The sequence below is a fragment of the Sminthopsis crassicaudata genome, chromosome 3 (assembly GCF_048593235.1).
Source record: "Sminthopsis crassicaudata isolate SCR6 chromosome 3, ASM4859323v1, whole genome shotgun sequence".
Lineage (NCBI taxonomy): Eukaryota > Metazoa > Chordata > Mammalia > Dasyuromorphia > Dasyuridae > Sminthopsis > Sminthopsis crassicaudata.
Window position 1 is genome coordinate 121,392,290 of NC_133619.1, and position 24,837 is coordinate 121,417,126.

The window sequence follows — 24,837 nt, forward strand, 5'->3', positions numbered from 1 at the left end:
ATCCTAGGTACTTCTAAGTTTGCCATTAGCAGCTCTGCTTGGCTCATAATTCATTATCACCTTCATGAGGCCCCCTCACCATTCTCCCTTTTCAGCTTCTGTTTGTGTACTATCTTTCTCCATTAGATCAAAAATTCTCTGAGACAAGGGGCTGTCTTTTTTTCTTATTTATAAACCCATTGCTTAACACATTGACTGGTACACTTAATAAGTATTTCTCACATCATATTATAATTATCACCCTTTGGATATGTCTTGTATTCCACATTTTGGCTCACGCTATTCCAGATGCCTGGAATATGTTCTTTCTTCTTTGAAGCTAATGATATTCATTTCAAATTCTATCTTTTCCAAATATCCTTCTCTGATCCCAGCAGCTGGAAGTGATCTTTTCTATAATTGATTTTATAATAGTTTGTGCTCCTCTCATGCACTTAACATATTCTACTCTGTTATGTATGTGTTACATATAAAATCACTATTAAGTTGTTTTTTGAGGAAACAGTGTCTGATTCATCATTTTAACATCCTGAAAACCCAGAAGACTGAGTTGTATAACCAGTGTTTAACAAAAGAAGACTTGTCTTTAAAGGATTTAGAATCTAATTTAATAAAAATGAATTAAGAAACTTGAATTGTCAATTTGTCATCAAAATGAGACTCAAGGCCTTTCTACAAATAATAAAGGAAAAAGTACAGTAAGGTTTAAGAGAGATGTTTAAAGGAAGAGATATTAAACAGAAAAAAATATGACAAGTAGAAAGGGAAATGATAAATTAATAAAATTTTAATAAATTACTCATGGGGGGAAGGGAATCCTTACAGCATCTATAGTAATTCAATTGGCACAATTCGTTAATGCAATCTCAGTCTAAAATTTTTCTTTAATATATCTTTTCATATACTATAATAATTTGAGATAGATTTAAAATCTAGGTAGTTGTCAAATTTGTAACTAAATAGATTCAGTTTTGTCAGCACTTTTTTAAAGAGGGAGTCTAGACCTGTAATTTCTCAAAGTCTGAGATATTACCTGTAAAACTACTCAGTAAACAACTATTGTTGCCTCCCCAAATTAGCATTTAACATATTAAACTTTGAACTTACTAATTAAAATATTGCTAAAAAAAGAACAATATGCAGACCATGCAGTTTTAAGAATATAGAAAACTTTACAAAAACCATGATTTCCATTTCCATATTGTTAAAGATTACCTGGAATTATAATACTAATGCAAACAAGATTAGAAGGGAAGTAACAAATTGGGAAAATATTTTTAAAAACAAAGGTTCTGACAAAGGTCTCATTTCCAAAATATATAGAGAACTGACCCTAATTTATAAGAAACCGAACCATTCTCCAATTGATAAATGGTCAAAGGATATGAACAGACAATTCTCAGAGGAAGAAATTGAAACTATATCCACTCACATGAAAGAGTGTTCCAAATCACTACTGATCAGAGAAATGCAAATTAAGACCACTCTGAGATACCACTACACACCTGTCAGATTGGCTAAGATGACAGGAACAAATAACGATGAATGTTGGAGGGGCTGTGGGAAAACTGGGACACTGATACATTGCTGGTGGAATTGCGAAAGAATCCAGCCATTCTGGAGAGCAATCTGGAATTATGCCCAAAAAGTTATCAAACTGTGCATACCCTTTGACCCAGCAGTGCTACTACTGGGATTATATCCCAAAGAAATACTAAAGAGCGGAAAGAGACATATATGTGCCAAAATGTTTGTGGCAGCTCTTTTTGTTGTAGCTAGAAACTGGAAGATGAATGGATGTCCATCAGTTGGAGAATGGTTGGGTAAATTGTGATATATAAAGATTATGGAATATTATTGCTCTGTAAGAAATGACCAGCAGGAGGAATACAGAGAGGCCTGGAGAGACTTAAATCAACTGATGCTGAGTGAAATGAGCAGAACCAGAAGATCACTGTATACTTCAACAACAATACTGTATGGGGATGTATTCTGAGGGAAGTGGAAATCTTCAACATAAAGAAGAGCCAACTCACTTCCAGTTGATCAATGATGGACAGAGGTAGCTACACCCAGAGAAGAAACACTGGGAAGTGAATGTAAATTGTTAGCACTAATATCTGTCTGCCCAGGTTGCATGTACCTTCGGATTCTAATGTTTATTGTGCAACAAGAAAATGATATTCACACACATGTATTGTACCTAGACTATATTGTAACACATGTAAAATGTATGGGATTGCCTGTCATCGGGGGGAGGGAATAGAGGGAGGGGGGGATAATTTGGAAAAATGAATACAAGGGATAATATTATAAAAAATATATTAAAAAAAAAAAAAAAAGATTACCTGGAATTAACATCTCCATGTCCCAGCTGCCCATGCTGCCCATATCCAAATGTATAAACATCACCATTTTCCATCAAAACCACTGTAATCAAAATATGCTATTTTAGTTTTTCTTTAATGAATGACAATCTCATCCCTCAGTGTTTTAAAAAGTTATATGATTTATTGTTAGAATGGTCTAGAAGGTTAGAGGAAATTGGGAAAATTAAGTGGGATTATAATAGTTATTTGTCTATGATTTATTACATATATTTTTAGTTCTATTTATGCAGAATCTTTCTCAAGAAAGAAAAAGTCTAATTTTTATATAAATACATATGTACTTTATACAATATATACTTTATATACATTATATGTATGTTATATACAGTATACTTTATATACATTTTACATAATATATATACTTTGTAAATGTCATTTAGTAGACATCTTCCTCTATTACTTAATGTCTCCATATCAACATCATAAAACCAAGTTATTAAATAGATGCTTTTAAAGCAATAATATTGGACAAATCAACTATCTCACTTGTAAAGTCTAAGTTAGCTTCCTGTTGACTTCAGGATCAGCCAGAGTCAGAATAAGCAAAAGTCTTCGGTCTTTAGGGGGAGAAGTGAAGGGGATGGCTCACGCTCTCCACTGAGCGACCTCCCATCTCCTTGTCCTCCTCCAAAGTGACTCTGGTTTGTCTTATCTACCCCCAATCCCTCCTACAATTATCTGTATACAGCAAAAGATCCAGCCAGTACAGAATAGTGAGAAGGCCATTTTTCCAAGTACATGCTAATAGAGTATTGTCCAATAAGTAATTAGCCTTAAGTGCTTGGTTGTTTGATTTCAGTGCACCTATTCAGAGTTTTAGCCCTTTACACTCACTAAAATACTAAAATAGCTCTGAGTAAACAGAAATTAATTAACCACTTTACAAAATTATGATTTTGTTTATTGTACTTTTCTATTTAACCTATTTGAATATTAATTAGGATACAAAACATATACAAATAGATAGAATATATATATGTACATGTACGTATGAGAAATAGGAGATTATATATATATAAATAATATGGTGCTGAAAAAGATACTTTAGAGATCATTTAATTGACTGACGGTATAATACTTAGAATAGTAATTGCAAATTATAAGCAAAAGATATGACTAGAATCCAGATATATGAATTATTTTTTTGGTGCTTTTCCTTTGAAACTTATACCATATATGATAAACCTTACTATAAAAATAATTCCTTATATATTAGTAGTACTTTGTAGTTTCACCTGATCCTTATCCTGTTTTGAAAATGATTTTTCCTCCAGGAATTAACAAGAGCAGTGCAGAGAATGTAAATAAAACAAAATGAAGACTACCTCTTTTTCTTTCCCAATTGTTTTTATTCATGCAAAACACTATGGCTTCTTTACACTATAACTTCTGATCCTGAACCTTAGGGAAGAAGAATATTCAAAATAAAATACCAAAGAACCTAGAGGAAAGTTCAGATAATGTTGAGCAGAAAACAAAGCATATAGGGAGCACCAAGACAAGTACAAAGGTAGGCTATTTTAATAGAAACATGACTGAACTATGTCAGGAAAGCTTATCTCAAATAATGGATTTCCCAAAAACTAGATAAATAATTTTAAATATATTAACTACTTTGTACATTAGTTTCCTCAGTTTGAAAATAAAAGAAATGGCTTAAATCTGTAATATCCCTTCCAGACTTAAAAGTATTGTTCTATATGCACAAATAAGGAAAATGAGACTCAAAGATTATAAAAAATCAGTTAAACATTATATAGTTACCAAATGGGCAGAGGAAGGACCTGAAGCTAGCTCTTCTAAACACAAACTTCAGCCTGTGCTTCCTTTTGCTGATGCTACATGTTGACAAATTCTTGATTTTTGACAGTTAAATCTATTTAAATATTGCATTTATGGTATTATAACTAATTCACTACAATTTCTAAATATTTTAATGTGGCTATCAGAATGGTTGTGTTTACCTGAATGATGAAATCCACAGCTGACTTGCACTGCCCGGAGCTCACAATCAAAACGGACAGATCCTGGAGGATATGTTGTGATTTTACTTGCATCCTTCTCTCCTCTTTCTCCACTTCCATCTGTAATTATTGCGATATTTAACTAAGCCACTACTCATATTCAAAAACATATTTTAAAATAGTAATTAGGAAAAAGTAGGAGACAAATGTTATAAAAAAGAATAGGACAGCAAGAAGAATCTGCAGTTGTTAGAAGTAATAGCTCAACAATCTACCTGCAACAAAGCAATTTTAGAAAGGTATATTTGTAAATTACTAAATCATTAGGAATATAGAATTCTGAATCAGTTAAAAGTTAAGAACTACTAATGTAGACAGTTATGCAATTTAGAAAAGTCATTAATTTAATAAAAATAATCAAATATAAACTATAATAAATTTGAAATACAAATAATTCATGTTAAAATTATACACCAAGCCACTGAACAATTATATTCTAAAGTAGTTGAACTATGTATTATCAATTAATATAACTAAAATTCCCAATGAAAAGCATCTCCTAGAGAGAACTTTTATGTTTTGTGGCCAAAATACTAAAACCAATTACTTAAATATTTATTTTCAAAGAACTGAATATTTTCATGAAGTATATATTTTTTCTCCACTCATCTCTTCCCCAATATCGCCATCATTCTATCCAATCAAATTCTTTTCTATGCCTTTCCCCTCTTATTATATCAGAACTAGCCATCAACATTTTTTTCCATTCTTTCTTGCATTACTACTTCTTGCCTTTCTCTGTGCCTTATCTTTTCACCCCTTTCTTTACCTTCCCCTCTCCTCTTTTTTCCCCTTTCCCTCCTATTTGATTTTATCCTTTTTCTTCTCTGACCTCCATTTACCACATATTAGGTTCTCTAATTATTGATCTTTGTGAATATTCCTATACTCAAACTTTAGGACCAAAAATGATTCCATGATATGGAGAATATTAAGAGTATTTTTGCAGAAACTGATAATAATTGAATCAAGTCACTTTCTATCTTCTCATAATAATCTTAACATATTTCAATTAGTGATCCTCAGAAAAAAAAAGTTTTGACTGTAACTATTTACATTACAAAGTTAATATTCAATGCACTAAACTGAAAAGAACTAGAAGTAGTCAAATGGCCAATAACTGTTATGTTTTGAAAGGTTAAATTACCTTTCATATACAAAATTACAAAAAATATATTCTATATTCAATTTTAACCAATCTCCATTTCAATTTGCTTTTCATTTATTTGGTATATCCACTGTCCCCACCTATATTGTAAAATGGGGAAAAGTCAAGATCTTTTACGCCAATTTTTTCCTCTTCCCCCCCCTCTCCAATAATCACAAATAGTGATGACAAATACTGACTTTCTTTAAAAAAGGGTATTAGAGCAGTAAAACCTCACTAATTCGGAATGGAAGGGGCCTGTTTAACTTGGTGAAAAATTTAAATCTCTGAATAAGAAAAAAACTTGAAGTTTTAATATGGTCAAGTACACTATGTGTTATAAACTAATTGACACAAATAAGTTAAATTAGTTAACAAAACTACAACTCAAAATGGGCCTATGTTATGTAAATATGTTATGTATTTTATGTATCATAAACATAAAAGTCCTTTAACATACAAGAATTAACTGCTGGACCCAGAAGTTGGAGGCACGTTGAAGGAATCCTTAATTTCTTGAGCCTTTGGTTTGAAAAGCTATTGATTTTAGACTGGATTCCCTTTATAAGTATGACCCTGAAAATTCACAGAGGAAGAAATTATTTTGAATTTTTTACTCAAAAAATATCACATATATTGTATGAATTATCATCAATTCTGAATTAGTGAGAGGTTTTACTATAATATTAGAAGACTGTGCTAAATGTTTTAGATCAAACTGTCAAACTATATCTGCATGAGCCAACAGATTTTTAAAAAAATGTCAAGAATTTTGTTTTACTTTACCCAGAATAAATTGGTTTTTTTTTTTTTTTTGTTTGTTTTCACCTTTGTTAATTGAATGAAAGATCTGAATAGGAAAAAAAATTTGGGTAAAAATGGAAAAAAAAGTAGTCCAAAAGAGAACTGGATTGGGGAATAAAATGAAAAAATTTTATAAATATATTATCTTTTACAATATAAAATTATTTAAATACCAAAATGAGGTCTGCTTATATTTGGCAACACAAATTGCTTTCACATAATTTTATATATGCTAACAATAAAAATCTTTACTTAATCTACTCTGATTTTTGAATTGACTTTCCTTTATATGGAAATTAAATCTGACACAATACCTCAAAGCAGAAATCGTATATCAAAACAGTCAACTATGGAATTATTTTGAAAAAAATATATAGATTTGAGTATAACTAGAATTGTTATGCAAGGTACATAACTGTATAATTTATAATATTTTTTCAAGTATAAATAGCCCTCTTTACTTATCTATATGTAACTTGTCAATAGTATTATAATTTTTTAAACAGAGCTTTAATTGTCATCAAATGGACTTTAATCATCTATTTAAATATTGCATTTATGGTATTATAAAAATTTATAATGGCTACAATTCCTACTATTTAAAAATTTACAATAAAGTAATTGTTCATAGAAGGGTAGAAAGATTCAAAATGGTTTATTTTATGTGTTTGAATAAAGAAGTCAAGAATCAAAAATTAAAATTTTATTAAAATAAGATTTCTTTGACTATGGTAAAGGGTAAATAAGCAATTAGTATTTTTTTAAAAAAGTATTAAAAGAAGGAGCATAAAATAAAAGACTGGATAGTTTCCAAAGTGAATAAACAATAACTTTTGAATACTCTAGGGATTAACTACTTAGTTATGTATATAGCATCATAAACTTCAATTAGAAAAGGTCGCAATTATCCCCTTTGATACCAAACAAAAATCCCCCACATTCCCTTCCTTTACTTCCTTGATTATTCCATTCAAGATAACCTGTTTCATTTTTGGATAGTTCTGGTTTTGAGAAGATCTTCTCCATATTTAACCAAAAGAATGTTCCTTAAGTTTAATAATACAACCCTGTGAGACATCACCATCACCAATATTAAAAATGGGGATCCTAAGGCTCAGACATCCTAAGTGATTGCAAAGAAACACAAAACTAGCAAGGTCAGATTCAAGATTCAAACTCATGTCTCCTGACTAAATGAAAATCTAGACATCTGCTTATAAAAAAGCACATTCCCTTCTCTCAATTATTAGCTAATTTCATTCTTGACCCTGGAGATAATTTTAATGAGTTACTTAAATACTATGAAAGAATTACAGCTTCTTACCTCATTTTCTCTTTTCTAAGCTAAATATCACCAGTTCCTTTAGTAAATTCTTAGATAACATGATTTTAAGATTATGCTTTGTCTTCTGAAAACTCCATTATATTCTGTTAATGTGTTGTCTAAAAGGTGTGGTTAGTATACTATACTTAAGATGAAAGCTGACTAATGCAGTAAATGGAGAAACTATTCTTATCTCTTATCCTATATTTCTATTAACTAGGCCTAAAAAAACAATTAGCTTTTTGTCAGTATTGCTGATTTATATTTGACTTGTATCAGCATAAATTGAAACTTTTTTTGCATAAAATTTTGTTAAGCTATTTAATAGTTTTCTATGAACTTAGTCACATTACTGATTAAAAATAATAAATAGAACAGAGCTAAGGGCAGAATTCTGTGGCATGTTTTTAGAGCACTAGACAATAATGGTCTATTTATCAACCCAATTTGCATAGTTTTCCAATTAGATAAAAATCTGTCTTATTATAGTCACATATAGCCTATATGTCCCTTTATCTACATAGATATCATAGAATACAGATTTGAAAGAGAACTCAGTAGTCTTATCTTCCAGCTTAAGTCGGAAAAAAAAAATTCTTATTATAACATATTTGATAGCAGTTGTCAGGCTTTGCTAGCTAGAAAACTTCAGTGAAAAAGAAACTATTGTATTTTGATGCAAATCATACTACTTTTGGAAAACTCTTAATTGTTAGAAAGTATTTCTTGACATCAATCTTAAATTTGTCTCTTGTCCACTTTTATCCCTAGTTTTGTCCTCCAGAGGTAGAAAGGACAAGTCAAATCCATCTGTAAGTGGCAGACTTTCAAGTATTTGAAGGGAGATACCATGCCTTATGCAAGTCTTTTCTTCAGAATAAATATCTCCATTTCTTTGACATGGATTCAAGGCCTTTACCATTCTGCCTACTTTATTCTGGAAATTCTTTGGTATATTAATAGCCAGACTAAATGGTGGTACTCAGGAATGAACACAAATCTAGATGTTGCCTGACTAGAGCACAGAGATTAACATATCCTTATGCTAGAAACCATTCCTTTCTTAATGTAGCCCAAGATTAGCTTTTTTGGTTGCCATATTTTATTAACGATTCAAATTGAGTTTATGGTTTACTACAGTCCCAATTAAAAAAACAAAACAAAAAGTAAAACAAAATTTAATGTCTTTCGTTTCCCAGGGTCCAGGATGCAAAATATTCATATTTTCTTAAATGTGTGTTGAAATACAAATCCCTCTATACATATGCACATATAAATATATATGTATAAAGAAGTGTGAGTGTACTTATATGTGTATGTATATATTTATAAATGTAATTTTGAAACTACCACCTTTCCCTTTTTGAAAACTGAGGAAGAACTATTTTCAGTCTCCTAAAAACTCTCTCTATAACCACAATTATTCAAAGGACAGCTAATAACTCCTAATTTATATCTACAACTTAATTTGAACTCTATAAAATGTAAATAATCTAAGCCTACACATTTAAACTAATTTAAAACTTCTAGGTTTTATCTTACATAATCTCATTTATCTTGGTCTTCAATTTCCTTTTAACAATGTTTGGCCTACCTTTTTCACTCTGAAGATTATTCTTGATTGAGAAAACAAAAGCAAAATCGAAACTGGGGATTCTGTTTTCTCTTTGTTAACATTGCAACCATTTATCCTGGGCTAATGTTGTATATCTCCTGGAACAGGTGGTTTTTTAAAAGAAATTAATATTTTAGACCTTTTCTTATATAATATATACGTGTTACTTGCATATTTTATATATATATATATGATATACATGTACATATCATGGAAAACAAAATTAATTTTTTTCTGTTCCCAAATATGTGAAATAGAAATATCAAGATCTCGGATCTAGTCTTAGCTTTCTCACAAATAAGCTACGTGCCCTTAAAGTCACTTATATCTTTGGACCTCAATTCCTTAACTTGTAAAGTAAGGAGTTAAAATTAAGATCTGTAAATTCTTCTCCAATTTTAAAATTCTATTTTATACATAAACACAAAAAAGGGTCCTCTGAATTTGAATAGCACTAGTTTTATAATTTTCATTAGACTATACATTCCTCTAATTATCAAGGAATAATGGATAGGGATCTGACCTCCCAACCAGGAAAACCTAGTTTCAATTCCTGCCTTTGACACAAACTGGATATAGGATCCTGGTCAATCTACCAGAGTTCTAGACAACTCTCTTTAAACTAAGACTAGAAGTTGCAGATACAGTGCCAATTTGTATTGGTAATGGGAGATTTTCATCTAGGAATTCCCTATATCAGTGCAATAATAGTCCAGAATCAGTCTTTATTCCCTATCTGGTAACATATTTTTAAAAATTCAGGTTATTAGTACAAAACTGATTCAGTCACCAGGAATATTTTGTGCCCTCTTATGATTGCTTTAGTATTATTACATTTCTTCTATCATCATATTAAATCTTAATTTTGAATTACTTATATAATGCATGTAACTGAGAAAAGATAAAAAGATCAATTGGGCTCTTCATTCCAGATAAATATTAAGTGCACATTCAAGAAATTGTACATAAAATAATAAATAGAAATAATCTTGGAAAGCAGAGGATACTGCATTTAGAGTCAGAAAACCAACTGGCCTTCAAATTCTGATTGGCTATTTACTATCTAATATGTATCAATATATGTATACATGCACAGTTATTCACATGTGTACATGTATACAGATACATACACATGTATACCAATATGAAAGCATATGTATAAATGCATCAATATGTGCTTATATATTCATGTAGCAAGAATATCATACTCATTACTACAAATCATTAATACACACACCTTATATATTCAGGTATTAAATATATGATCATTACTACAAATCCCAAATACTACTTACATGAATATAGAGTTTCTATACTATGAAGTTGGAAGCACCATTACTTACATCTTTAAATGTTAATTCAACAGCATTTTGCATAATGTTTTAAAATTGAGTGCTATTTAACTGCTTCTATGAGAAACAAATGAACTTTGCCATAGAATGTGTAAGATATGGACATAACTTTACTATTAATCTTTTTAATATTCAAGATTAGAAAGACTTTTAGGGAAATTTAGATTTTGCTAATTGGGTATATTCAGAAACTTTTCAAATACAATCAAAAATTTATTTATTGTTGAAATATGAAATAGGTTGTTAAAAAGGGATTTTGAAGAAAAATATTTCTAAAATAATATTGAAACTATTTTTAAACTTGGTTAATGGCTAATTAAAATGGTCTATTTTCCCAGGTCTGCTAGTGTGTGTATGTGTGTGTGTGTGCACGTGCATGTGTGTGATGTTGTGTATATTTATCCAGTGTTGGTAGGAGTAATGTCAATGAGTGCTAAATCATATTGTCTGAGTATCAAACTAGTCACAAGATGGATTATTTAGGAATGCTAAGCTATAGGCCTTGTTCTCGTTACCATGGGCATACCACAAACTCTATGGATCTTAGCTTTCCCACATATATAAAACAAGGGAATTAGAACATATAATTTCTTAGGCTCCTTTGAGTTTAAACATTCTATAACTTTTTTTAAAAGTTTATAAAACCTTCAAAAAATTGTAGAATATTTTGGGAACCCATCCCAAACGTTTGATCTTCATGTCATATCTTCAATGAAAAATGGCAGAGCAAAGTAAGTTTTAGTTGTCTTTAAACTATATATATATATATAGATAGATAGATAGATATATATGTAAACAGAAAACAATGAGTTTGTGAATATAAAATAAAACTTGTAGGTATAGTAGATGTTGGGAAGAAAACATAGATTGGGGAGAAGGTTACAGAATGAGGAGAATTACTCTTCCATTATATTTTTGAAATCTCATGTATCATATTTATCCAACGTTAGTAAGTTTAAGGTTAATGAGTTCTAAATTATATTCAAATGGGTTGTTAAATGATAAGGTAACCCTTAGTGGCATTTTAAATGAGATGGAGGGGATTATAAAACATTTATCCATCAATTTTTAATATCTCATATATTTTAAAATCTCATTATGTTATTATCCACCATAAGAAATCAGTATAATATAAATATTTTTGGAACTTGAGGGATTCTGTTACTGGTACAGTAAGTGGACTTTATCATATAAGACAGTCCAGGGAATGAAGCCTAAAGACAGGCTATTATAAGATATACAGGATACTATAGTTCAGTTCTTTTTGTATTTATAAATTACTCCTAAAAGACAAAATAGATAATTGACACATGATGTTAAAAATAAAGTTGTACATTTTAATAGCTGTATTTTAATTCTCAATTAAGAATTTACTTAACTATGGTCAAAGCTAAGCAAGAATTCTAAAAGCAATAGAAAAGGAACACATTCTGACAATGTTACAATAATTACATTTTAAATGCCACAGTTCCATAAAAGACAATGTAATATATAGAGCAAAGAAGATTTGAAATTAGTATCCTGAAGACATGGGTTTAAATCCTATTTTGGTTATAGCCATCTGAACATAAGCAAATCACTAAACATTCTGAAACTCATTGTCCTTGTATGTAACAAGATTGTTGTGAAGTTCACGTAAAGCAGATATATAAAACACTTTGAAAACTTTAAAGTCATATAGAAACAGCATTATTATTATTATTATTACAAATTTTATGTTATATTAAAAATGTTTTTACAAAACATTGAATGAGTAGAGAAACATACAACTGAACTAATTATAAAATATATTTCATTTATTTTTAAAACTCAAAATAAATTCTCCTGTTTTTGAATCACAAATTTAGTTATAGTAATTAGGTACCTAAAAATGTAATAATTGATAAATTTCAAGTAAAAATTTTTAAAAGGAGTTATATTAACCTCTAAGTAGCATATTTTGGCAAAAACAATCAGAATTGATCTATTTTTATGTACTGCACGTTTGTTTTATAAAAATTGTCCTTTAGTTTGTTCAGTTTGTTTAAGAAATATTTGTTTAAGTATAAGCAACTAAAAGAAAGTATTCTTTGATAGACAGAGCCTACCTTCTAATTTACAAGAACTATATTAAATGAATCTGGGAAATCCTAGAATCTATTATATTTTATCTTGTTCACTTTAAATTTCCTGAATTCAATTGGTTCCTGATTTATGAGTGCTAAAATATTTCAATATAATGCATATTTAATCCAGCTCCCCAGGATACCAAGAAAAAATCCCAGAAACAAGATGATTCTGATTTACCAAATCTCCAGAGCACCCAAAACATTTAAAAGTGGGCCTCCAGTTGCAGATGCAGACTAGAGTATATCTCTTCCAACCTAATCATCTAGAATCCAAGGAATATACAGAAACTCAATAGAGAAAAAGTAAGCAGGCCCCAATACCAAGCCTATATCCCACTGCTTATGACCTCCTTCCATCTTTCCCCGACCAATATGGCTGCCACCTATAGTTATTCTAATTCCTATTTTAATGAATTTTAAAATACTATATTTGCAGGTTTATTTTGCCAGTATGTCTTTACTTTAAGAAATATTTACCAAAGGAAATTTGTCTATTTCTTTGTTTTCTGGACACCATGTAATTTTTTTCAAATATTTTCAAATAAATTTTATAATTGGCTCCATCCATATCTAAGATTTATTGAAATGAATTTGAAAGTCATAATTAATTTTTATTGTAATTATTATTTTATGGAATTTATTTCCCTAAATTTATAACTATATATGCTTATATATTTGCATATTATCAAATGTTTATTTTTTATTGTTAATTTAGTTGAAAGTATCTTCTCAGTTTTTGTTTCAGTGATTCTTAATCAACAAAGTAGCATCACATGAATAAATTTATGCACCTCACTCCTCCACCACCACTTATCTTTGTGAAATTTAGGGAGAAAAGGAGAAGAAAAAAGACACATGATAAAATGGTTTTATCAAAGAAAAGTAAAACATGAAATAAGAAAACATGACATTTGCAAAGTTTTTAGAGCAACTTAGCATTTTTTGTGTGTGTGTGCTTTTTTTTCTCCTCAGGTTAAATAGGAAGGACAGAAACGAAGCAGGAGAATCAGTTTTGTGCATATCTCCAAGAATAAAATTAGGCAAATGGAAGAAATGACTTAAAAAACAGGGCAAATGCCCCATCCCAGTCAGTAAGGAAGACCAAATACCTTTGTGCTTGTCCCGTTTATGCTTTAGTTGTGCTGGATGGGGTCTGACTCTGGCTAGAGCCTGTTCTCGATGGTTCATAAAAATAGGACCAGGAAATACAAGGGGGCCTGAGGAGAAACATTTTGCATATACATGGAAAAGCTCACAAAATGGAAACACTGAATTGAACAAAAATAATTCAACTTAAAAGTATGAAGAATGACTTCTTTATTTATGGGAGTGGGAAATATTTTCCCCCTCCCCTCACTCCACTTTAATACAATTCCAACCCCTTCCCTTATCAACAACTTCCTTGATGTTCCTAAACAGATGATGATTTCAAATTCATTCAAAATTAACTATATAACATGCTTTACAATTATTGGATTATATATACATACATACATGTATAAATGTATAATATGATAAAGTACTATTTCTAAATGAACTGGGCAGATGATTTAAATTAACATTTTCCCCAAATATTCATATTCATGCAGCTACATACATGTAATTTAAATATAATAGATTATATTACTTTGAATAAAATTTACTTTTGAAATGAATTGCTAAAACTCTTAAGTTTTTAGCTAAGTTAAATTATAATAAAGTTTTTTGAAAATAAGTACTCATTTGAATGCATTTATGACCTTACTTAAGGTGTGTAATTCATTCTTGGTGAAAATTCCATTTATATTACTAAAGCAAATTTTATTTACTCTCTTACAGAGAAGACAAGGTGATTATGATATTAGTAATAATAGTGAAATTTTCTGCACTTATCAACACTGATGACAATCATTACTATATCAAGAATGGAAAGACATAGCAACTATCAAAAGATGCTATTAAGATTTTTCTAAAATTATGTTTTAACTTTATCAAAGAATTTATAAAATATGAATAAAATATCCCAAAAGTCTTGAGCATTTAAAAACTTCAATAGCTTTTAAATGCATTAAGACTTCTGGGACATTGTATATGAACACCACTAAAAAAAACAAATGAAAACAAAAAGGTATAATCACTGTGCTAAATACTCAAACACATATGGTATTTTAAATGTCACCATGCCGTCCATATAGGCTATCCTAAATGAAGTTTTTCTGACAGCATAAAAATGATATATTGAAAAACAAAACAAAATAATTATTATCCAGTAAGTAGCGAAGGTGCCCTGAATATGACCAGATTATGACTCTTGTCTGTTTCTTTCTGCTTCTCTACCTTTCTTTTTTATTCCATATCAAAATCAGATTTATAGAGGTGAGATAAAAGGAGAGGTTTTTAGTGAAAGAACATGACTAATATCTATGCCAATATAGTATATTAGATAATATTTACACCAATACATTCTCTCTATATATAAATACATGTACACACACACACACACACACACACACACACACACACACACACACACACACATTTACTATTTCAGTGAATTTCTGATCTTACTGATGTATTCCCCACCTCAATATAAACTGCAATTTTGTAATTCATGCATAGCCTTCTTCTATAAAGTATCCATCCGCTCAATGTACTAGAAGACTTCCACAAAATCTTTCCATATTTTGTGGGTAACAAGGGAAATACTCAAGTTGTCCCTCTATTTTCTGTTGATTTTGCCATGTGATTAGCCTACCTTCTTTTTGGATCAAACATTTTCTCTATACAATCCTTTAGACCACTTCTTACATACAGGTCATCACAGAAAACATGCTGCTACATACTTCAGTACTCCCTTTGTTATCTTTCAAGTCGCCTGAAACTTTAATTCTCTGAAGAAAATAAGATTTGCAAACTTAAGGCAAAAAAGATTTAGATGAATTTTTGCTCAAGGAGCACTAGGAGATTGTTAAGACATTGGACATTTTCACATATGCAATCTTCTGCTCTCTTCTATTTACTTCTGGGCACATCACTGTCTAAATGCATAACATTTCTAGTTATTGCTGTGTGTGTGTGTGTGTGTGTGTGTGTGTGTGTGTGTGTGTGTGTGTGTGTGAGTGAGGGAGAGAGAGAGTGTATATGTGTGTATGTGTATGGAATGTTGGTAGATTCTAGGAATACAGATATAGATAATGATATGCCTTATTCAAAAGGAGTTAATTAATTTTTCTATATGGACAGCGAGGTGATTTTTCAATTATTTGTCATTAAGGTCCTGGAATATTCTGGGGTTTAATGCAAACAGCACAATATCACCCCAAAATAACTGTAAGATCTTATCATCTATATGGAAAACATCTATTTGGATCCAGTGTAGGTTATAAATTTACTGCCTACAAACCCTCTAAGTTTGCTATCATGATAGCAGCAAACAATTTTGGTAAATATACATTTACCCTGTCAATGCTCTAACTGATATTAATAACCAGGCAAACACACACACACACACACACACACACACACACACACACACACACACACACACACGAAAAGGACAAGGTGATGCCCTGGTTAAATTGCCATGATGACAAAATTGTAAACTAGATACAACAATTATTATTTTCCGGATAAGGCATGTGTGTTACCCAAGTTATGAAACAAAGCTCTTACAATAGGTAGTTGATTTTTTAAGCAAAACCCAAACCAAAAACCACTTGTTATATTTGAAAGATATAAATAATTTTACCAATAAACAGTAGACTTATTATTACTGTTATGAGAAGACTTTTTACTAACATTTTAAATTTAATGTGGTTTTTAAGGGCATTAAATTTTCTACTGTGGAATGAAGCATATGTAATCTTTAGATAGTTTATTTCTAAAATTTAAGCCAAGTTCTATCATCTTATTGGTAGGTGCAAACCTATGATATTTCTTTGATGAAATTTTTAATCTGAAAGTACCGGAAGCTACTTAGAGAGTTTGTAGGCAGTAAAATTAAGTTCCTAAACTTGGAAGTAAGGAGAAACCTGGGTAAAAATTCAACCACTGAAACTGGCTGTGCACAACTTCTTTGAATTTCAGTTTCTTCTTCTACAAAGTGGAGATAATTAATGAAGCCTTTTTATCTTATCATCTATATAGAAAACATCTATTTGGATCCAGTGATTTTTGGATCTATTAGGTCATCATAGCAGCAAACAATTTTGGCAAATTGCATTTACCCTGTCAATGCTCTAACTGATATTAATAACCAGGGAGATCAAATGAGATAATGCTATTACTACTAAAATAACAATAATAGCATAAATTTACTATTATTCAAATTCCCTCTATTTAAAGTTAAAAATTATGTAAAATATGGTCAATGATCAGAGCTCAATGGAAATATGCAATGCATATTCAAATAATGAAATCAGTTCAAAAGATTAATTATTCACATTAATTAAAAACTATGGATAGTGCTTCAAAGTTTGCAGAGTGCTTCCCTACATTATTTCATTTGATCCTGACATCAAACCAAAGGCCTGGGAAAGAATTCAACTTAAAGGCCAAGGTCTCCCACTGCATCCAGGGCCATCTCCAGTCATCCTGGTCTATATCCTGCCACTGGACCCAGAGGAGAAAGTGAGGTAGGTGACACTGCACAGCCTCCCTCACTAAAATCCAATTCATTTGCAAGCCATGGCATTACCTCCCTGATGTCATGGCCTTCTTCATGAAGTGAACAGTAAAGTCAAGTCCAAACAATGTCCTCTCTCAAAACACCAACACAACAATAAACCTGGTTTATCAGCTAATAAACTTACATCCTACTTTACTGAGGACACTGAGATCATCCCTCTTGAAGTTGTTTTCTTCTCATAATCCACATCCCCCAAATTCTGGCTTTAAACACTCCTCTTTGTTTCAGTCTCAGAGAATAAGATGGCCCTCCTTTTTATCAAACTAACCTTGCTACTCATGGATTCCTCCAGCAGCTTATCTGACTGAGTAATGATTCATAGATTTTAAGTTAGAAAGGAACTTAGTAGTCATAATTTCCTCATTTTACAGGTGGGGAAATTGATTTACACAGATGGACACAGATGGACAAAGCTACTCATTGTCCTGAGACAAGATTTGAACTCAAGTCTTCCTGAAAAGGCCAGAGTCACCTTCAACTCCCAAAGGTCCTGAATAATTCTGGGTTGCTTTTCTCTACCATTTGTCCTTAAAGTGTCCTTAAAACTTAGACTCAATAAAATACTACATATGTGATATGACTAGGACGGAATATATGACTCTTTAAAATTCTGGATATTGCCTATCAATCTAGTTTAAATTAAGTAACAATGATTTTCGGATCATGGCTTCTGGTAACAAAAATGTTTTGCTGAAATAATAATAAAAGATTTTTCAAAGGGTCATGTTTGACCTACCAACTTTTCCAGATAAAGTACTTGGAAACAAAGTAATTGATATAAATATATTGATACAAATGGGAAAAACATCAAGTTAGTTTGTAAAGAAATATTTTTTAATTGTTGAAAATTCTCATCACATTTTAAAAATGCAAAAAAAATTCTTAAAATTTAGTATGTATTATTTTAGTTTTTGAGAAAAATGCATCACAAGTCTAAAGATGAACTGTCTGTATCATAGATCATTTAAAGTATTAAAATTATGATTCAATATGCATGTATAGTAAATTATTAGAATTCCTTTATTATTATTATTTTTAAAATTTAACTCAAACTCACAATATTATCATGTTTGTATAACTTTCAACTCATTTGTCCTATTTTCTCCAATTAATTTAGATTTCAGAATAATTTAGACTTAGAAGATGCTTGTAATATGTGAAATTTGGACATTAATAGAAAAATGAATTCTTTTTTTCTTTCTTGGTAACATCAAAACTGTGAAAAAGATACAGGCTAGATAATAATTAAATGAGTCAAGACATTCAGTGAAGTTCAGCCAAGAACAAACTGAATGGCTAGACCTGACAAGCAGTCTTCAAAGATTCTCTGTCAATTAGGAACTAGATGTCTGGGGATAATTAGGGATTTCATCTGTGTTTTTGGCCCTATGTTTCTGAATACATTACTATTAGATCACATTTTAAAATGAGGATTTTATAATACTTTTCTACCTCATCTTTGTGTATTAGAATCGCAGGCACAACACAAATACCCCATCCTTCAAAATATTTTTTTTTGATCCCCTTAGTTCTCAGTAGTATAACAACAATAGAATTTATTTAGCACTTCAAAGTTCACAAAACTTTTCATACATCATCCTCAATATAACACTATAAGGTAGTGCTATTATTATCCCCAGAGGTTCAGAAAGGTTAAGAGGCATTTCCTGGATGAAACAATAAGTGCCAAAGTCAGGCATTCTACCTCATACTGCTTCACCCAATTACTGTACATTAATTTGAAGTATATGTTATATACCAACAAAAGAGTATAGGCTCTTTAAAGGTAGGGATTTTATTTATTTATTTTTTTACTTTTGCAGCTATATCTTCAATGTTTAATACAGTAAAAGCTTGTTGATACATTTATGCCTCAAACCCAAATCACTCAGACTCTCTTAGATTGGCCAACAGCAGGTCCTAAGCCAACCTCCATTTGGTCATTATTTGGGTCATGATTGACTCATATTGAATGCAAATGGAAATCATTTCTGCTTTAGCCAGAAATCCTTCCTCTCCCAGATTCATTTATTCATTTATTTCTATTTTTGAACTAGGTGAAAAAAGCCATTCTTTGCCTCAATTACTACAAGTTTTGTTGCTGTTGTTTGTCATTCTTGAAGAGCACTATGATATCAAGGAGGTAATGCCATGACATGCAAATAATATGGATTTAAGTGAAGGAGCTATGCAAGATGACCTGCCTTACTTTCCCTTCCAGAGCCATCTGGGTCCGGTAGCTAGATATAGATATAGATATAGATATAGATATAGATATAGATATAGATATAGATATAGATATAGATATAGATCAAGATGACCTCAGATGGTCCTGGATGTAATAGGAGACACTGGCCTATTCAAGCTAATATCTTTATCAGGTTTCTGTTTGGCTGAGGCTGAACCCATTCAGTGATTAAGGTGAGGAAGCAATTGAAGCAAATAATCTCTCCTTTACCTAGTCTAAAAGAAACCCTACCATCTTTAAGATCGATAGAAAAAACATAGATGAACAAATAAATACATAATTAAATGAATGAATCTGGGAGGGGAAAACTTCAGGGTTTTTGGCAAAAGCAGAAATGATTGCTCTTACTTTCAGTGAGTCAAACAATGACCAAATAGGGCTTGACCTAGGACCTAATGGTGGCAATGAGACTCAGATTGGTTTTGGTTTAAGGCATGAGACTTAAGAAAGAAATCTAGTTAGTAAATCCCAAGATATCTTGGGTTCATTCAGGGATGCAAAAAGAAAAGGGCAATAAATACTTTTAAGAGCATCTATAGGTAACCACTGAATGAGTACAGCCTTAGCCAAACAGAGACCTGATAAATACATTAGTTTGAAAGGGCCAGTGTCTCCTATTACATCCAGGGCCAATTCCAGTCTTCCATATCTATATCTGGCTATTGGACCCAGACGACTCTAGAGGTTAAAGTGAGGCATATGACCTTGCACAGTCCTACTTCACTTAAATCCAATTCACTTACATGTCATGGCATCACCTCTCCAATGTCAGGTCCTCCATGAAAAGAAAAAACAAATAACATCAATTCTGCATCTATTAAGTGCCAGGCATTGTACTAAGGGATCGATAGTGGACAGTAGTAACACTCAAGGCAATTAATTCACACTTAGGCTAAACAGAGTCACAGTATTCAAACACTAGGGACATGGTATTCCTGCTATATTTTGCCCTCATCAAACCAGATCTGAAGAACCATATTCAATTCTGAATAGCATATTTTAAGAAGTCCATTGATAAAGTATAGAATAATCAGTTAAGGACAACCAGAATGATGAAAGGCCTAGAATGTGATATAAGGACTGACTGAAGGACTGGAGGATATTTAGCTTAGAGGAAACTTGGGAGGAAGAGTGAAATAAAGTCTAGGTTCAAAGTCTTCACAAGTGGAAGAAGGGATTAGACTGGTTTGTTTAGACACACAGATCTCTAAATTACTATCAGAAAATTAATAGCTAGCACATGACAGATACCACCAAAAGGCAAGTAAAAACTGAAGGCCAACAAACCACACCACTGATTTGTTGTTTCTGGTTTTTTTTAGTATACTACCAATTACTTTTTTTTTTTTTTTTTAAACAAAGTCCATCATTGCCACTAACATGCTTTACTAGAAAATATATCTAGCAGGAAGGATAGAAGCCAGAAATGGTATGAAGTGATTGACTGAAAGAATGAATTGGTCTGCACCTGTGATTTTATCAGGGAAATCCTGATGAGGAAAATCTTTTCCCTAATGCAACTGTGCTTCAAATTATAGTTGTTCAAATTAGAAATACCTAGAAGAGAATATTCTCAAGTGCATTTGAAACCAGATTAAGATGTAATTAGAAATATTTAACAAAATAAATATAGAATAGAACACAGAAAGTGTTTATATGTGGTTTTCTAAGTCAATATGCAGCCACTGGGGAATTCTTATGTGTAGCCTAGTGGTCCTACTAGTGGACTGGAGAACTGAGAAGTTAAGGGACATATTCTGGTTCTCCAAGTGATGTCAGGGGTATCAACAGATGTCAGCGACAATACTTCAACCTTGTTCTTCCTTACCCCGAGGGCAATTACTTACACTATCCAACTATGCTCTCATTGTTATTTAGTCATTTTCAATTGTGTCCAGCTCTTCATGACCCCATTTGGGAATTTTCTTGGTCAAGATAATTCATTTTCCCTTTCCTTTAACTCATTTTACAAATGAGAAACTGAGGCAAACAAAGGGTCATACATAGAGTGTTTGAAGGTGGATTTGGACACAAGATCAATCTTCCTGACTCCAGACATGGTACTCTGCCCACTGCACCACCTAGCTGACTTCCTTGCTGTACACTTCTCAATTCCTATTGAGTCTACAGTTGGTAAACAGGCTTAAAATCAGATCAAAACTGATCTTTTGATCAGGACACTATTGCTGATGAAACAGTACCTATTTTCAACTAAAAAATGTCTGACTAATATAGAATAAAGGTACTGAGCAGAAGAGAAACTAGAGGATAGATTCTCCTCTTCTTAAGACAGTATTGTAGTCTTTATAGGAAATTATGATACTAAAGTGATGCCAGCAATCATTCTTCTAAATACTAAGCCAAATAAAGACACTCCAACATTTTAAAATACAAGATTTGGATCAAAGCTTTCTATATTTCCTAGAGATTTAAAACAAAAAATTATCACAGAATGCATAGAAATGTGTAATGTGAATGTTCTAGTCCAATGTAATTTTTCAAGAAAAAAAAAGTCTTCCTTTTAAAAAAGCAAGCAAATATTTTAAGCAATATACACTAAAAATCAATTTCTCAATTATTAAAGAAGGAAGGTGGTAAACATTTAATGGATCATAAAATTACAATGGAAAGGGACTTATACCTCTCATTTAAAGATGAGGAAACAAGCACATGGAGATTAAATAGTTTTCACAGACTGACACAGCTGTGTTGATACTACATGAGGCAGGTCTTTCAGAATGACCGTAGATCATCAGGTAGTATATGCTACCCAAAAGGTGCTCTTCATAATCTGATGCCTCCATTACCATAAAGTTGGACTTTTAGTAAGCTACACCATGCAGAACATAGCAATAAATCTAAAAGTAAATTAAAATAGGTATCAAAAAACAGCTTCTCTAGAAAATTATTAAAATAGACTATCAAGAAAAATAGCTTTTCTAGAAAAAAGCCTTAGCTTTTGTTTTCAGATTTTTGTAAGGTACTTAGTATATCCCCGAGCATATAAACAAACACTTAAATGTTTTTCCATTCATTTCCAAAAAATACTTGTGCTAACAAATATCTGAGCTCATCATGAACTAGTGGTTGGTTTGAACATGAATGTAAAGTAAGCTGACATTTATAGCAACATACTGAGGGGAAGAAGGGAGAATATGGATCATATATGGAGAAGTGACAATAACAGTGAGGAAAGAGACAGCAGAAATGGAGAAAGCAATTTGGGAATCAATTATTTTTAGTGCAAAAAAAAAAAAAAAAAAATCATGCTTTCCTCCATGGTCCCTAAGAGGATCTCTGTATTATAATGTTTTATTTTTGGTTCTGCACCTGGGATTTCATTTGTGTAAATAATGCATGGTGGGGAAACTCATGCTAACAAAGCAAATCAGAAACTGTTCTGCAACTTATAGACTTGGAAAGCTGCTTGGAGAACTAAGAGGTTTAATAACCAGGGTCACAAAGTCAAAGGGGAATTGAACTCAGGTCTGTAATTGCAACAAAGTATTTACAAGTTATAGTTCATAATGATGACTTTGAAGCAGAAAATACAGGTTATTTTATGGTCAACATAATGTTTAAAAGTAGAATGTACAAAACCTTTTAGGAAGATTTCAATAAAAAACGGTTAAAATAAAAGTTTAACAACATAAAAATTCAACTACCTAGAAAATTAAAACATATAAACAGGTGATTCCCCAATAATTATAAGTAAATTAAAAAAATAAGTAAAGTTACATTGTTACTGAATTTTGAGGGCTAGTAAGAGGAATTTTTAACAATATGTCACATAAACTAAAGGAATGTTACATTCTGAATATACTTACAAACAAGTTAACTTATTTAAAGTACATTCTCTTCTATGCATGAAAAATGATTAAAATTACTTTGGTACAGTAAAAAGATAACGATTTTAGCATTAACCAATTCAGTCAGCTTCATTACAAATTAACTTTTATGCCATATAAAAAGGAAGGTAGAATGGGAGGAAAAGGTTTATAACTGACAATTTATAATATCCTTTTTGCAATTTTTGTCAATTGTGTAAAATGAAGACCATTTAATGAGCATAAACATTAAAGACTCAATAATAGTGAGTCTCATGTTCTCAAATTATAACTTTGTGAACTCATGAAACATTTAACAGATAACGATCCCAGGTATTTGGATAACTACAGGAATAATTAGATAAATATATATTTCAATGTTATCATACCATTTTCTTTGAATTTAAGCATTTAGGAAATGTGACTTTGAATGAATTGGAAGATATTAATAACAATTAATCAACAGATTAATTACAATAGAACCATAACCTTAATCTTTCAAATACATGTTTTATCACATACAGACAGTTTTGGCAACTCTGAAAACAAGACAGACAAGATTTCTCTGCTTTCAAAAATAATTCATCACTGAGTCCAAAAGAAAACAAAATTTTACTACCTTAAAGGAGATATGAGCAGTCACCATGAATTGTTTCTTGAGACAAAATGATACACTGGCAGTTATAACTTCAACAAGGGTTTCATTTTAAACAAACATTCATGTTATCTGGTACCATTAAGTGTCAATTTTGACAGTTTATTTATTAGATAAGAAAATCTCAAACTAAAGACAGCTTGTTATCCTTCTTTGGAAAGGTGCTTTGGTAATGTTCATAACAGTCTCACTTTGATTATTTTAAGAGGATACGATCTTAAAAAAAAAATCTAATTAAAACCTCCAAATCACCTTGAAACCAAGGGAAATAGTTAAATGTCTTTAGGATAAGAAAATAGTAAATCTACTTCTGAAAATAAAATATGCAAATGTTTACACTCACCTGAATCCTGGTCTGTTTCTAAAGGAGTAGCAAAATATATACATCAATATAGTTAATTACTTTATATATTGAAACCAGGCTCTCCAGAAAAAGTTTTACTGCAATAAGGGAGATAGATACAGAAATACAAGACAAAATTGAACTGCTTGGTGGCTATGGAGCCTGTCTACCTCCTAGAAACTGGTGTTGCTTGATCAGATAAATGAGCTGGGAAGTTTTTCCCTGGAGTAAAAAGATATGTAATGATTTATCAGCTCATGAAGTTGTATGTGCTAAAAAAAAACAAAAACAAAAAAAAAAAAAACCTTTTTTACAGGCTGATAGTAAAGTTCTT

General features: G+C 31.1%; 1 protein-coding gene across 4 annotated transcripts in view; it reads right to left on the reverse strand.

The window, feature by feature from the left end:
• Positions 1-24,837, reverse strand: part of MYCBP2 (MYC binding protein 2) — a 288,824-nt gene that overhangs the window by 170,156 nt on the left and 93,831 nt on the right. For all 4 annotated transcript variants that reach the window (XM_074299302.1, XM_074299303.1, XM_074299301.1 and 1 more), the window contains exons 18-20: positions 13,874-13,981; positions 4,355-4,474; positions 2,349-2,430 (exon numbers count right to left, since the gene is read on the reverse strand). In XM_074299302.1, coding sequence (XP_074155403.1) covers positions 2,349-2,430; positions 4,355-4,474; positions 13,874-13,981 — 310 coding nt within the window. The remainder of the gene's footprint in view (positions 1-2,348; positions 2,431-4,354; positions 4,475-13,873; positions 13,982-24,837) is intronic.